At 34.8% G+C, this 13,337-nt stretch overlaps 1 protein-coding gene across 4 annotated transcripts in view; it reads right to left on the bottom strand.

Annotated features, from left to right (window-relative positions):
• Positions 1-281: 281 nt before the first annotated feature.
• Positions 282-13,337, bottom strand: part of LOC145612329 (putative serine/threonine protein kinase IREH1) — a 29,129-nt gene continuing 16,073 nt past the window's right edge. For 2 of the 4 annotated variants that reach the window (XR_014106575.1, XR_014106577.1), the window contains exons 6-18: positions 12,921-13,167; positions 12,662-12,754; positions 12,441-12,581; positions 12,190-12,282; positions 9,913-10,117; positions 8,549-8,634; positions 5,180-5,268; positions 4,051-4,102; positions 3,903-3,959; positions 3,642-3,815; positions 3,479-3,556; positions 1,495-1,643; positions 1,136-1,411 (exon numbers count right to left, since the gene is read on the bottom strand). Coding sequence is in view for 1 of the 4 variants with exons in the window: in XM_081667701.1 (XP_081523827.1) it covers positions 1,560-1,643; positions 3,479-3,556; positions 3,642-3,815; positions 3,903-3,959; positions 4,051-4,102; positions 5,180-5,268; positions 8,549-8,634; positions 9,913-10,117; positions 12,190-12,282; positions 12,441-12,581; positions 12,662-12,754; positions 12,921-13,167 (1,399 nt within the window). In the remaining 3 variants the exon portion in view is untranslated. Of the gene's footprint in view, positions 773-1,135; positions 1,644-3,478; positions 3,557-3,641; positions 3,816-3,902; positions 3,960-4,050; positions 4,103-5,179; positions 5,269-8,548; positions 8,635-9,912; positions 10,118-12,189; positions 12,283-12,440; positions 12,582-12,661; positions 12,755-12,920; positions 13,168-13,337 lie in introns of those variants that run through there. The other 2 variants (XR_014106576.1, XM_081667701.1) reach the window with 2 other exon arrangements.

Genomic DNA, 13,337 nt, shown 5'->3' with positions numbered 1-13,337 from the left:
AAAGCTTTTTGAATTAAATGAAAGTCAAATGCATTCAATAAAGATAATTGAGTCAAATGAAATTCAAACACATTCATACAAAGCTTTTTGAATCAAATGAAAGTCAAATGCATTCAACAAAGTTAATTGAGTCAAATGAAAGTCAAACACATTCAAACAAAGCTTTTTGAATTAAATAAAAGTCAAATGCATTCAACAAAGCTAATTGAATCAAATGAAAGCCAAACGCATTATACAAATCTTTTTGAATCAAATGAAAGTCAAATCACTCACCTAAACTCACGACCCTAACAAGCCACCATAATTACCCAGCCACCGCCCACCACAATTAACTAGCCACTACAGTAATTACTCAGCCAACCTCACCTAATAATTACAGCCTGCGTCTATGGTGGTGAAGAGAGAGGAAATCCAGAGGGAGATGTGACCATGGTAAGAGGAGATGCTGTCAGAGCTTCAGTAGGAGCTTGAGCTATGGCGGAGACGACGTGGAGAGAGAAGAAAACGAGTATTTAACCTCAAATTCGAGATTCAAGGTCATCAGGTTTATGTGGGTTAAGTCAATTTTCGAGTCAAGTATACGCCAGGAAAAATGGCATAGCAGGGGTAAGGGAGATTTTTGTAGATTAAAGAGGCGCCCGCACGAACTTTGGGTGCGGACGTCCGCACCCACTAGTTTGTGTTATACTTTTATGGTTGCTAAATTCGAATACGAGTTAGGCTTAGTCCGATGATTGTTGAGTTGGATAATCTTTAGAATAGGGGTTTGAACCTGTATAATTGCATAGAAGAGGTATCAGGTATATTGTATATCATAAGTTACGAAAAATAACAATGTATCAATATTGTTAAGCCAAAATTACGACCCTTATCATTGTAATCACATTAAGTATTAAACTCAAGAGTAATTTTAATTGAACTTATTTTGGGTTCGATAAAATACAAGTCGAGTTGACATCTAATTTCATGTTATTTTTGGGTCTGGTCAATTACTATTAACAAATGTAGTTGAAACCAATTTTTTGGGTCATTAACCATTGTTCAATTACAACGGTGAGTCAATTGATAATGACAAAGGTAGTTAAAACCAATTTTACTAAGTAAATTGGTAGGGTGTACACAACTAAAATTTGGTAAATGGGGATGTTTTTTCATTAATGTTGCAAACAAATGTAGCACATGTGCAGGCAAATTCAACAATATACACATATTATTACACCCTCATGCAGTCATGCCCCCCTCTCCAACCCAAATTCTTCCATAAGAAAATTATCAATGGTTGTTAACATTCTAAGTTCCGGAATTGAACAAAAAACCTCAACGACATCAGCAACCCCTCAATACAAAATTTGTTGCAGTGTATGAGGTTAGACACATTCCATTGTATGTTCTCTAATAGCTGCTTCTATTTCTGCAAAAATGCAATCATGCTTGTAATGAAACAATGGCAGGTATGAATATAATTAAAGCTTATGAATGTAGATGAGATCATACATTTACAGGTTGTACAATCAAACAGGGAATCCCAGGGCACTCTTGACTCAGGGAATACATGGTAGTCAAACGTTTGAATTTGGGGGCGGATCATCTTTCCAACCTTTGCTAAGTAAATCAATGTTGATTGAAGCAAGCTGAGAGAGATTCTGGAGAAAACAATAAAGAGAAACACAGGAGAATGAGAATGAAGTAATGAACCATGGTAATTTCCTCCTTGAAAACATATACTTCTGCAAATAACAAATTGCAACATATACTTCTACAAAACTTGGTTAAATGGGATACCAGAGACCATAACATTTAAGTTTAATCAATAAGTTATTGTGAGCTCATGCTAGAGTTGATTCAAAAGAAATTGAACTTACATCCGATCAAAACTTGAGAGATTCCCTGACTTGTGCAATTTCACACATGATAAATCTCCCATAAACATTGAATATAGCCTGTCTTAATCATATTTCCTACTTTAATCGTCCTTGGCTTTACAACAAACCCAAGAACACCTGAATATACCCCGTACAGTGATAGAGGGTGGATAAGCACCTTACGTCTTTGGATTATAGGTTGTTGATTTGGTCCATGTAGCTATTCCCTCCCCCACCCACCCCCCCCCCCCCCCCCCACCCCATCCCCCAACCCACCCACCCCATGCCTGAGAGATTCCCTGACTTGTGCAATTTCACACATGATAAATCTCCCATAAACATTGAATATAGCCTGTCTTAATCATATTTCCTACTTTAATCGTCCTTGGCTTTACAACAAACCCAAGAACACCTGAATATACCCCGTACAGTGATAGAGGGTGGATAAGCACCTTACGTCTTTGGATTATAGGTTGTTGATTTGGTCCATGTAGCTATTCCCTCCCCCACCCCCCCCCCACCCCATCCCCCAACCCACCCACCCCATGCCCCATTTTCTCCCAAATATAGTTTCTCATCTTTTTAGATGAAACATCTAGCAATGGCATGTCAGTTTATACAAAAGAGAATTTAATAACTTTGTTGCCCATAAAAAAAAATAAAAATACTCTTAATGCAAGTTAACCCCCAAAACTGCATCACCCTATTCCCCTTCTACCAACACCTTACTCCCAACAATTATCATTGCCACGACCATTCACCCCACTAGCCTAAGCCAAACCACCAGTGAACCACACCACCCAGTGCCATTGGCCTGCACCAATCCACAGAATTTTCCCATGAAAAACCCCACCATTGTATTCAACCTTCCATCAATCTCAATCACTTATAACCATCGTCACAACGCCAGCACCATTCACAAATAAAATTCTACACTAAGATGGGTGAAACCTGGAACTTTTCAGATCAATTCACCTCTAAAAGTTTATTCTCGATGTTAGTCACTTTACTTACTTAGTCCAATCATATACGCATCATAAAAAGTATTTTTCAAAATTAAATTAGCAAGCAGCCACTGATTTTGATAACTTAGTGATCAAATATCGCAAAAAATTCACCCAAAACTTCAAATTTGATCTTCTTTTTTTTTTTTCTTTGTTAAGGGTTCATTAATCATTTACATTCTTTGTTAAGGGTTCATTAATCATTTACATAATATTTTATAAAAATATTTGGTTAAACCAAATAACATTTAGAGGCAATCCAAGAAGATAAAAAGCCACATGATGTCAAACAATTGAGCATCAAGAATATACGCTTCCTCAATTTTCCTAGGTTCTACTCACTTTCTGTTTTCATCTATTTTCCTAATTTCCACTGACTTATTACTTAATTCCTTTGATGGCAATCTTTTATTCAATTCAATTTTGTCCCAATTTTAGGGAGAGAGAGAGAGAGACTATATACTAATACAATTTTTAAACAGGGTAAGAAATAAGCCCTAGCAATTCTGGGTGCAATGTCTGTTCAAAAGGTTTATATTTTTCCTCCTGTGTTTCAATAATCAATAAATATATATAAATAAATTCACAGATATGCTGGAGCCAAGAACACACCTTGAAGGAGAAATTACTAAAGGAGTAATTGATAGCTGAGCCAGATTCAAACTCTGTCAATCCACTGCATTCATCTCCCTGATGACAAAATTACCAATATCAATACATTAGTGGTCAAGGAAAATGATGACAAAGTAACAAGTTCCACTTCAACAGACATTACCAATTCATCTTGTTTGTCACTCAGATAGCCACTGCTCCCACTAGCAGAACCATCATCACTGCTGTCTTCAAATTCACTAGCTGCATTAACATGATCATCTGAATGATTCCAAGAATAACGACTTGTGAAGTAACTCGTATCATCTGCACTCTCTGAAGCAGGAACAAATGCTGCCTGAGGTAATTAAAACATCAGATAGCGTATACACATTTAATAAGTAACAATAGTCACAGGCGTTTAAGATCAACTTAAATGTTGCACCTTCTGCCTAGCCAGCGTGTCCCAGTTAATATCTCTGAAGAAAGGATGTGCCTTCACCTAAATTGTAAATTTATGGGATTAGAGATGATACATTCACAGGAAATTAAAAAGAAAGATATTTAAGAGCCTAGATGAAACACAGTATTACCTCTGATGCTCCTTTAGCTCCAAGTCTCTGATTAGGATCTTCAGTCAATAATCTGAATTATACATTTGATTGTAAGAAAAAAATTAATAGTAGAAAAGATCAGAATTGATCAAAGCTTTTCCATTATAGCTATTTATAGAACTCATGGCATGGTCTTATAACTTGATTATATCATCATACCAAACATGTTAACCGCTCTGGTGACTGGTCTTTATAAATTGTAAGCTTATAACAACACAGATAGAATAAAGCAACTGCACCAGAAATTAAAAAAGAATTTGCATACTTGTTCTCAATTTTAATAACCCTAGGCCTACAGGCCATCAAAAAGCATGGTCACAGAAACTCTGATTCACTATAAATGTTAGCTAATTCAATTCCACACTAACATAAAAGCTATAAACAGAATTCTATACAGACCATTACGATTAGATGAAATAACCTCCCCAAAAACCTATTAAGCAGCAAACTCTTGTTGGCTGTTGGCATTAAAGTCTATGTCTTTTTTATGTGAGCCTGGTGCTGATTACACACATAATTAAACAAATGTGCACCTTGAAATTGAAAATAGACAAAAATTAAAGCTCTAATAAAATAATATGAGGCAGAAAGGATCTCTGAACTGCCCCATTTATATGAAACTCACACACAAATCCCCCCCCCCCCTTCTCTTTTTTTTTAAAAAAACTTTTTTCTTGGAACAACAACAAAAACGAAAGTCCTATTGATTTGGTTGGCTAACATGAATCGTCAAGATTGCCGCAAAATATACTCGCCAACAGTTTTGCCTTTCTCACATATAAACTTTGTAGCCTTTGCTAAATATAGTGATTAGTGAGGATATGCTGGAATTTTTAACCATTTTCAAATTGTTTTAGATACTAACTTTTGTTAGAATCAGTATGTCATTTAATAATTATGACTCTGATGAGCTTGGTCCCTACAAATCTACTGTTAAGAATTAGATTGCAAACATGGTAACAGGAAAATTAACAACTACAAAAAACAAACCAACAAACTTGAGGTATCCTTAAATCCTGACGACATTATTTAAGATGATAGACAGACAGAACACCATCTGATCATAGATAAAGCCAAATAACTCATCGAATAACTTCTTGTTACTTACTTGTCTATAAGATCTGCTGCTTCAGAGCTCATTTCATCTGGAACACGAGGCCAGGGAATATTGCGATTGAGAATATTGTCAAAAATTATCTACAAGAGAAATGAATTTGTTAAAATGAGGCACTAACAACGAAACTACCCATGGAAAACATGAATTCTTCAAAACCAAGAAAGACGTAACATGTGTTCATGTCCATGTAGTGACGAGCAACCGCATGCACAAAACTGCATGAAATGACCAAGATTGAAAAAAGACTAACACTAAAAAAAATATATTAATTTTTCCATTCCTTTAAATGGTTATTCTACAAATTTGAATGCTTAGTTTTAAAACACACAAGGCAAAGCAAGGGGCTAAAATCCTTTTTTTTTTTTTCCCCACTCAAGATCTGCATTCTCACTGACTACTTCCCATAATGATTTGTGAATGTAAACACCATCATGGGATTCCTTTGACAAAGGTGAACAAAAGCCCTCTATTTGTAGATCTATGGCTTCGATAATTAAAGATTTGATGTAGTTGTGTCCGACAGTAAATTACCATATCTTACCGGGATTTTGTACCTATTGATAATTTGGTAATAAAGGAGATCCCGCATAATTCTTTATTAACGAACCAACTTCTTGGTATTACAAGAATAGATGGGGTTGGACACCGACACTACTTACATTGAAAATAAGGTGTGTGCACAAATACACCAGTCTAGGAATTCAAGTTTGGTACTCAATGGCCCAATCCATGTTAAAAACAGATTTGGAGCTTCCAGTCCGGTACAAGTAAAAACCAAAATGTTATGGCTTGGACCAGAAACCCGTTTTACATGGAATATAACTCTTTGATATAAAAGATAACCCCGAGCCAATATTAGTTTGGGATCATATATTGATATAATGACGTCATATTCCGGTAAAAATGGCCGAAAATTGGATTTTGGTTGTAGTTTAAAATGTGTAGCGAGGTCGTAATTTGCAAAAAACAAAAAAAAAAAAAAAAAAAAAAAAAAAAAAAAAAAAGGTGATGGTTGTAACCCGCAAAATGGGTAATTTAACAGGTTGTAAGTGGCAGATTTTCTTATACTTTATAATTGAAGACCTTTTTCCATAAGAATAAGATCAATTAAGATCTAGGCCCCGTTTGGTTTGATGTAAATTGGTTTCATGGAAAATGATTATCTCTTTTTTTTCCATTTCCTTTGGTTGGTTTGTAAAGGAGTAGAAAACAATTTTCCCAATGGTGAAAAGATAACATCCATAATGATGGTAAACATTTTCATTTTACAAAGGGAAGCCACATTTTCCTCCCTTTTCCTTGCTTCCTTTTACTTTCATCTCATCCATCCTCACATTCCCACAACTATTTTTTATTTTTCTTTTTCTTTTTCTTTGTACGTAACCAAACAAAGGAAAACTAATTTGCAGTTGTAATTTTCCTTTAAAATATGTTCTCCACGAAAACTAATTTACATTGAAAATGTTTTACATCAAACCAAACGGGGCCCTAGAGTGTTGGGCTTAAAATTTTCATTAATTTGGTATAGTATATAAGGATTATTTGAATTAAGATCTTTCCCCTTTTGTCATATTTTTGAGATTTCCTATACTTAACTATATCTGATTGCGGCTTATTCTTGATTACAACAATTAATTAAATAAATAAAAATTGAGGTCTATCCTAGTTTGAATCCGGATCGGACATGAAATTGAGATCCAATCCAGTCTAGACCAACTATTTACTGGTCAGTCCCGATCTTCAGAATCTTATAATTCAGGTTCCGGGGAATCAGGTACAGTCCGGTTAAAGACCAGTGCACAGTCCCAATAGACTTATAAGACTAGAAGTCAACAGCTAATGATGATGATTAAGTGGTTGAAAAGTGTTTTATTAATGGGATAAATTTATTTTTTTTCTAATGTGTTGTTAAAAACATGTGTGTCTTTTGTATCTCAAACAAATGAAGGAAAAAAGAATGACATTGACACTGCTTGGAGCAAGCAATTCTACATATAATGAATATATGTAGGTCAAAAAAAAAACCCCCCACATCACCAAGTGGCTAATATTCTGTAGTTCTAACACAAATTGTTTCCTTCTTGACCAGAACAAGCACACCATCTCAGCCATAGAAATTCCATTCTGTAGTTTCACACCCATACTAAAATGATGCAGCTCTGGTTAGTTGGGTATGGACATATTAGGTCCAGCTTATAGATATTGTTAATATGACATCCCCCTAACCCAGTCTAAAAGTATTAAAATAAAGAGAAATAAAGTCTGCCTTAATTAAAGATTTTCAAGTCTGAAAACATGCATGGACACTATTTCTAGTCTGCTTCAAAGGATTGTATCATTTATAAGGAAGATATTTAGCTTTCTATGATGCTAGGTGGATGCATCAAAATCACATGCGAACAATATAATAGGAGCAACTGGGTGTTGATTAGATTAGATAGATGCCTTTCTTTCTAGGTTCTTCGTTGTTTAATAAATATACAGTTTTTTAAGGCAATTTATAAATCTACAGTTATCACGTCGCCACTAGATGTATGTGTTATTATCATTACACTATTTATTTGATTTAATGTTTCCACTTAATCAGTATCTACTATCTTCACCAAGTCATTGGTGCAAGTTTGCAGTGTTTTTGAAAACCAAAAAAGATATTGGAATTTGGACACTTGAAAACCAGTTCTCTATAGTCTGATTTCAAGATTAGCATGACTATTTTAAGTTAACTAATTTTAATTTCAATACACAATTCCTATTATATACCTCATCTGCTTTATGATATTGGTACCACTATTTTTACAGTGACCTAGAAAGTTGCACAGGATCTTATTTCTTCTTTGTGAACCTCATTTTCATATTGATTTCTTTGTGTATTAGAGACATAGGAAGAAGAAAAAAAAAAAAAAAAAGAAGACAAAGGTTAAGGTTTCTGTAGTTTTATTCAATTCTTTTACTTTTGGACTATTAGTCGTTCTTACATAATAAAAATTCTTCAAATTTTCTGATGTATTCCAGCATAAATAACTACACATAATATTAGATGATGAGCCCCATTTTTTTCGCAAAAATACTCAAATACCAGGTTATGCCTACGTCACATTCGACATATTGCAACAAACATTTTAATCCATTAGCCAATTTTCCTAGGACCCAAGGTATTATCTGAAACTAGAAACTACACTTCCAAAAAGAAGTATATTCTTTTCCACGACTCTCAAAGGAGGACTAATCCTCTAGCTTTTACAATGACCAACTCTTACAGATAAATAAGCCATATTGCAGGAGCCAACTAGTCCTGCCCATATTGAAGGTGAAATACAAAGAGAATATAACCAAACAAAATTATAAAAAGTAAAAAATTACCTGGGGATGTTCAGCATTGAAGGGAGGGATTCCAACAATGAGTTCGAATAGAATAACTCCAACAGACCACCAATCAGCCGTAGCTCCTAAAAACAAAGACATAAATAATAATCATAATTATTATAATAATGAATAAAAACCCAGATACCACATAAATAAATAATTTTTGAAAAAACAAACTGAAGTAAATGCGAAATAAAGATATAGGAATCAAGTATCAACACAATGCTCTTCTCAATCTATTTTAAGTATCCATCCAAAAGCCTGAGTAAAAAGTTCGATTAAATAGATTATTCTACAAGAACTATTGCACAGTTCCACAGCTTTATACTAATAGCTGCAAATAATTTGCCCATGCATCTGGCAGTGACGGATCCAGGATTTGTAAGTAAGGGTAGCACTGCGCACTACATGCGGGGGGCGGGAACCTACATAACTATAACGTATAAACTCATACTCGTTATACACTATTTAGGGTATCGTCACATATACACAACAAACAATTGAACAAACTGAGCTAACATTTATATGACAGGTTGTATTGTTGTATACTCCCTTGGTATCTTTTTTAGTGTCCCATTTTAAGTATTTATCATCACAAATTTACATAACCACTTTAACTCGTTTTACAAAAAAGTAGTGTAAAAATATACAATGTTGAATAATATGGATGTTTTATCCATACAATCAAACATTGAGTATATAGTTATGTGAAACAACAGTTGCAACACACTATAAAAAGAAGGTTTTTATGGTGAAAATTGTGCTATTACCTTTGTTAAAAGCATATGACCCACTTGATTATACTCTTATTCTTTTAACATAAATTGTGTGTTGCAACTATAAAGAAACAGAGAAATGAAGTATATATTAATGGCTAAACACGAACATTGGAAACACTGTTATGAAAATGGGAAGAATTTCTATGAATGGAAAGTGTATGAAACTGAATTAAATGTGAGAGCTAAGAGGCTTTCTTAAAGCCTTCAAAGATTAAAATATTAAAAAACCAAAATTTGTATGCTAGCAGCTTCGAACCCCTGACCCACATAAAATAATAACCTTCCTACTGGTATCCCGACCATCAAAGCAGCGCCATTCATTGTTAACAAATCCACAAATAAAACTTTTATATTAATACTGTTGCAGGCCTTAGCAAGTTTTTAACGATTTTTTTTTTTATTTGAAGGGGGGCACGTGCTACCCCGGGCCCCTAAGTCGGTCCGCCAATGGCTGGCTACACCCAATGGACCAAAAAGTTGATGACCTTTAAACCATTTAGTTGAAAATTACATTTGATACCTCATATAAATCAGGCAGATTTCTATATTCAGGATATAAAGTAAAAGATAAGGAAGACAAACCATGTCCTGTTCCCAAAAGAATCTCAGGTGCCAAATAGTCAGGTGTTCCAACTGCAGAACGCTTCTTCCTTCTTTCCTGCTGCTTCTCTGAAGCAGACAATTGCGGTTGATCATCTTCAAAAATGGTTGTCCCACTAACGGCAGGGCCAGATAAATCATCAGTGCTGTTGATGAGACCAACTTTTGATAGCCCAAAGTCTGTCAACTGACCAAATGTGGAAAAAATGCAGTAAGCTTCAACAACAACAACAACAACAACAACAAAGCCTGAGATTTTGCGACCAGCTGACATGAATCGTCATAAGGAATCGTACAATATAAAGAAAAGGCCATAACAAAATCATCATGTGAAGGAGTTTGGAAAAGGTGAGTAAAGTGAGTAAACGAAAGAGCTTTGAATAATTAAGGGAGTTTTAAAAGAGAACCATGAATAAATTCAAGAAAGTTTTAAGAGAGTGGTTAAAACGTTGAAGTAGAAAACATAAAGGTTTGACAAAACTTTAGCAAAGGAAAAAAGTTCTTAAAACATTGGTGGGCTAAAAAAAAAAATCAAATGCGAAAATAAAAATAGAAAGTATATACGACTTCCGTTAACAGTTATTTGCAACATTTACCAAAAAAGGGTGCAACTATTATTTACAACAAACTTATTTCTTTCCTATTTTGGTAACTTTTTTCTATCAAAATGACCAAAATACCCTCATTTAAAAATTATTAACACATAAAACTATACATAATTACAAATCATTTTAACCCTAATCTAGATTAATTATCTAAGCCTTCCCACCCTAATAATCAGATTAAGTTCAATTCATCTTCCCATTATCTTCTTTCTCCTTCATCTTCTTCATCTCTCACCAAATTCCAGATTTGGTTGTTCGTCAATGGTTCGCTTGTATTTGTGGTTGGATTAGGTGGTTTGAGGGTGGGTTTGCAGGTTTGTGGGGGTGGATCGTGGGTTTCGGTGGTCTTGGTTGATTTTGGAGGTTTGTGGATTTTGGTGATTCTTGTGGGGGTGGTTTTGGTGGGTTTCGATGGTTCTTCGTTGATCGTGGATTTCGGTGGTTCTTCATTGATTTTGGTGGTTTGTGGGGGGTGGATCGTGGGTTTCGGTGGTTCTTCGTTGATTTTGGTGGTTCATGGGGGTGGTTTTGGTGGTTCATTGAAGGGTTTCGGTGGGGTGGTTTTGGTGGTTCGTCGAAGGGTTTCGATGGGGGTGGTTTTGGTGGTTCGTCGAAGGGTTTCAGTGGTTCATCGGTGGTTTTCCAGGGTTTGTAGTTGAATTCCGGTGGTTTCGGTGGTGGTTTTGGCTTTTGGATTTCGATGGCTGTGGTGGTTCCGGTGGTTTGGAAGGTTTGGTGGTTCTGGATTTTTGTGTAATTGTTTTTCGTTTTTTTTTTTTAGGTAGTAGGATTAATACTTAAGGGCTTAAGCATATGCCCTTACTTTTCAATAATCACACTTAAAAACTTTTGCCTAGGAGTCCGAAGTCCGAACACCCTTTGTTGCAAATAAAGGTTAACGGAGGTAGCATTTAGAGAGTAAGTATATAAACAATGCAGTGAGCTTCAAGAGACGTTATTAGCTAATACTTCATATAGACATTATTAATTTGTTCTAAATTTCTGATAGTTAAAAATCTGATTTGGCTTAAATATCCTAAACTATAGAGAAGTAATGAAACTAAGATTGGTGTGATCTCAGCCGACGGGTATGTAGGCAGTCATTGTCAAAAAGATGCAATCGCATATAGATGACGCAATTTGTTCGTCTAAAATTAGAATATCTTTCAAATTCTGAATGAGGTACCGGTTCATGAACATATGGGGTTATTATTAATAACCACAATAATTCTGTAATTTAAGCACGATAAATAAATGTGTAGAAAAGCAAAATTTTTTAGGAGAGGAGGAAGAAATGATAAGTAGAATGGAAGAAAGGAGTTGTACAACATGTTCCATTGTTTATTCAGAAGAGCAACTTTACTCATTCTGTAATTAGTGCACTTAAGCAATATAATTGATTAGATTTTAACGTACAAAATAATCACGTCTATTAAAGTTTAGAATATAACTTTAAAAGTTTTATTTTTCTTAAGTTTTATGTATATTCTTCACATTGTGGTTCTTTGCTTTTCACAAAACCAAAGGCAAATTGTAAGAGTAACTAATAAAATTAGAAGCCATATTTTCCATGCAAGCTCCATCAGGTTAGGTATGCTTCAAATATGTGCAAATTGAGTTAAAAATTTGAACGGACACAATAATCATTTTATACCTTGATATGACCATCATGGGCAATTAATAGATTGTCCGGCTTGAGATCACGATGAACCACATGAAGAGAGTGCAAATATTCTAAAGCAAGGACCTGAAAAATATCCAAGGCTGAGGCAATCTTGCATTCATAACGAAATTGAAGATAAATATAACCAGAAGATAAAAGATACTACCTCCGTTTCATATTATTTGCAACGATTAATCGTTGCAAATAATATGAAACGGAGAAAGTATAAGGAAAAAACTAACCACTTCGGCTATGTAGACCCGAGCAACATCTTCTTCTAAGCAGCCTAAATTCCTTAACAGTGAATACAGATCTCCTCCATTCAAATACTCCATAACCAAATACAAGTTTTCACGACAAGTAAATGAATAAAAGAACCGAACCTGATAATAACAAATAGAGAATAAAGAGATTATCATTCACTGAAGGAAGGGAAGAGGAAAAACAAGATAGACCTGCTCACCACAAAAGGATTGCGGACAGAAATCAAAATATTGCGTTCTGCTAAAATACTCTCCACAGCATTCTTGCGAATCATATCTGCCTTAGCCAAAACCTACATAAATAGCAAAATTTAATTGAGTAATAGATGGCTTTCAAAATTTACATGTGACAATGTCAAAAATAATGGGATTGAAACACCAATAGAAGTATCACAAAATTCAAACAAATCAAAAACATCATACTATACATACATTCAAGATGACAGAGAAAAAGGGTACCTTTATAGCAAAAAGATCTCCTGTTGTTCGTTTCTTAGCCAAGAAAACCCGACCAAATGCCCCACGACTAATAGGTTTCATAATCTCAAAGTCATCAATTGACGTGCGATCCTTGGCAGAATGAATAGGGCTGGTTCTTAAACTACGTACGACATCATCTTCCAAAGGTGCATCTTCATCAATTACAGTACTTACAAGATCAATTTTCTCATTATCAACCAGCTCCACTAGTTGTAGATATTTTTCCCTGAAGAAATTAAGGCAGTGATGAAGCACTCGGGTGTAATTATAAATGAACAAAACAGCTGAGCATCAATAACATTTAAGCTACTTAAAGCATCAGCTCTGTATAATCAATAAGCATAGCTCCTAATACTCAAACATCAGCAGAACCATAGCTTCCTCAATTTAAAATTC

This window comes from Chenopodium album, chromosome 24, assembly GCF_948465745.1.
Source record: "Chenopodium album chromosome 24, dcCheAlbu1.1, whole genome shotgun sequence".
Classification (NCBI taxonomy): Eukaryota; Viridiplantae; Streptophyta; class Magnoliopsida; order Caryophyllales; family Amaranthaceae; genus Chenopodium; species Chenopodium album.
The sequence above is the reverse complement of the archived record's forward strand: the minus strand, read 5'-3'. Positions and strand labels throughout refer to the sequence as shown.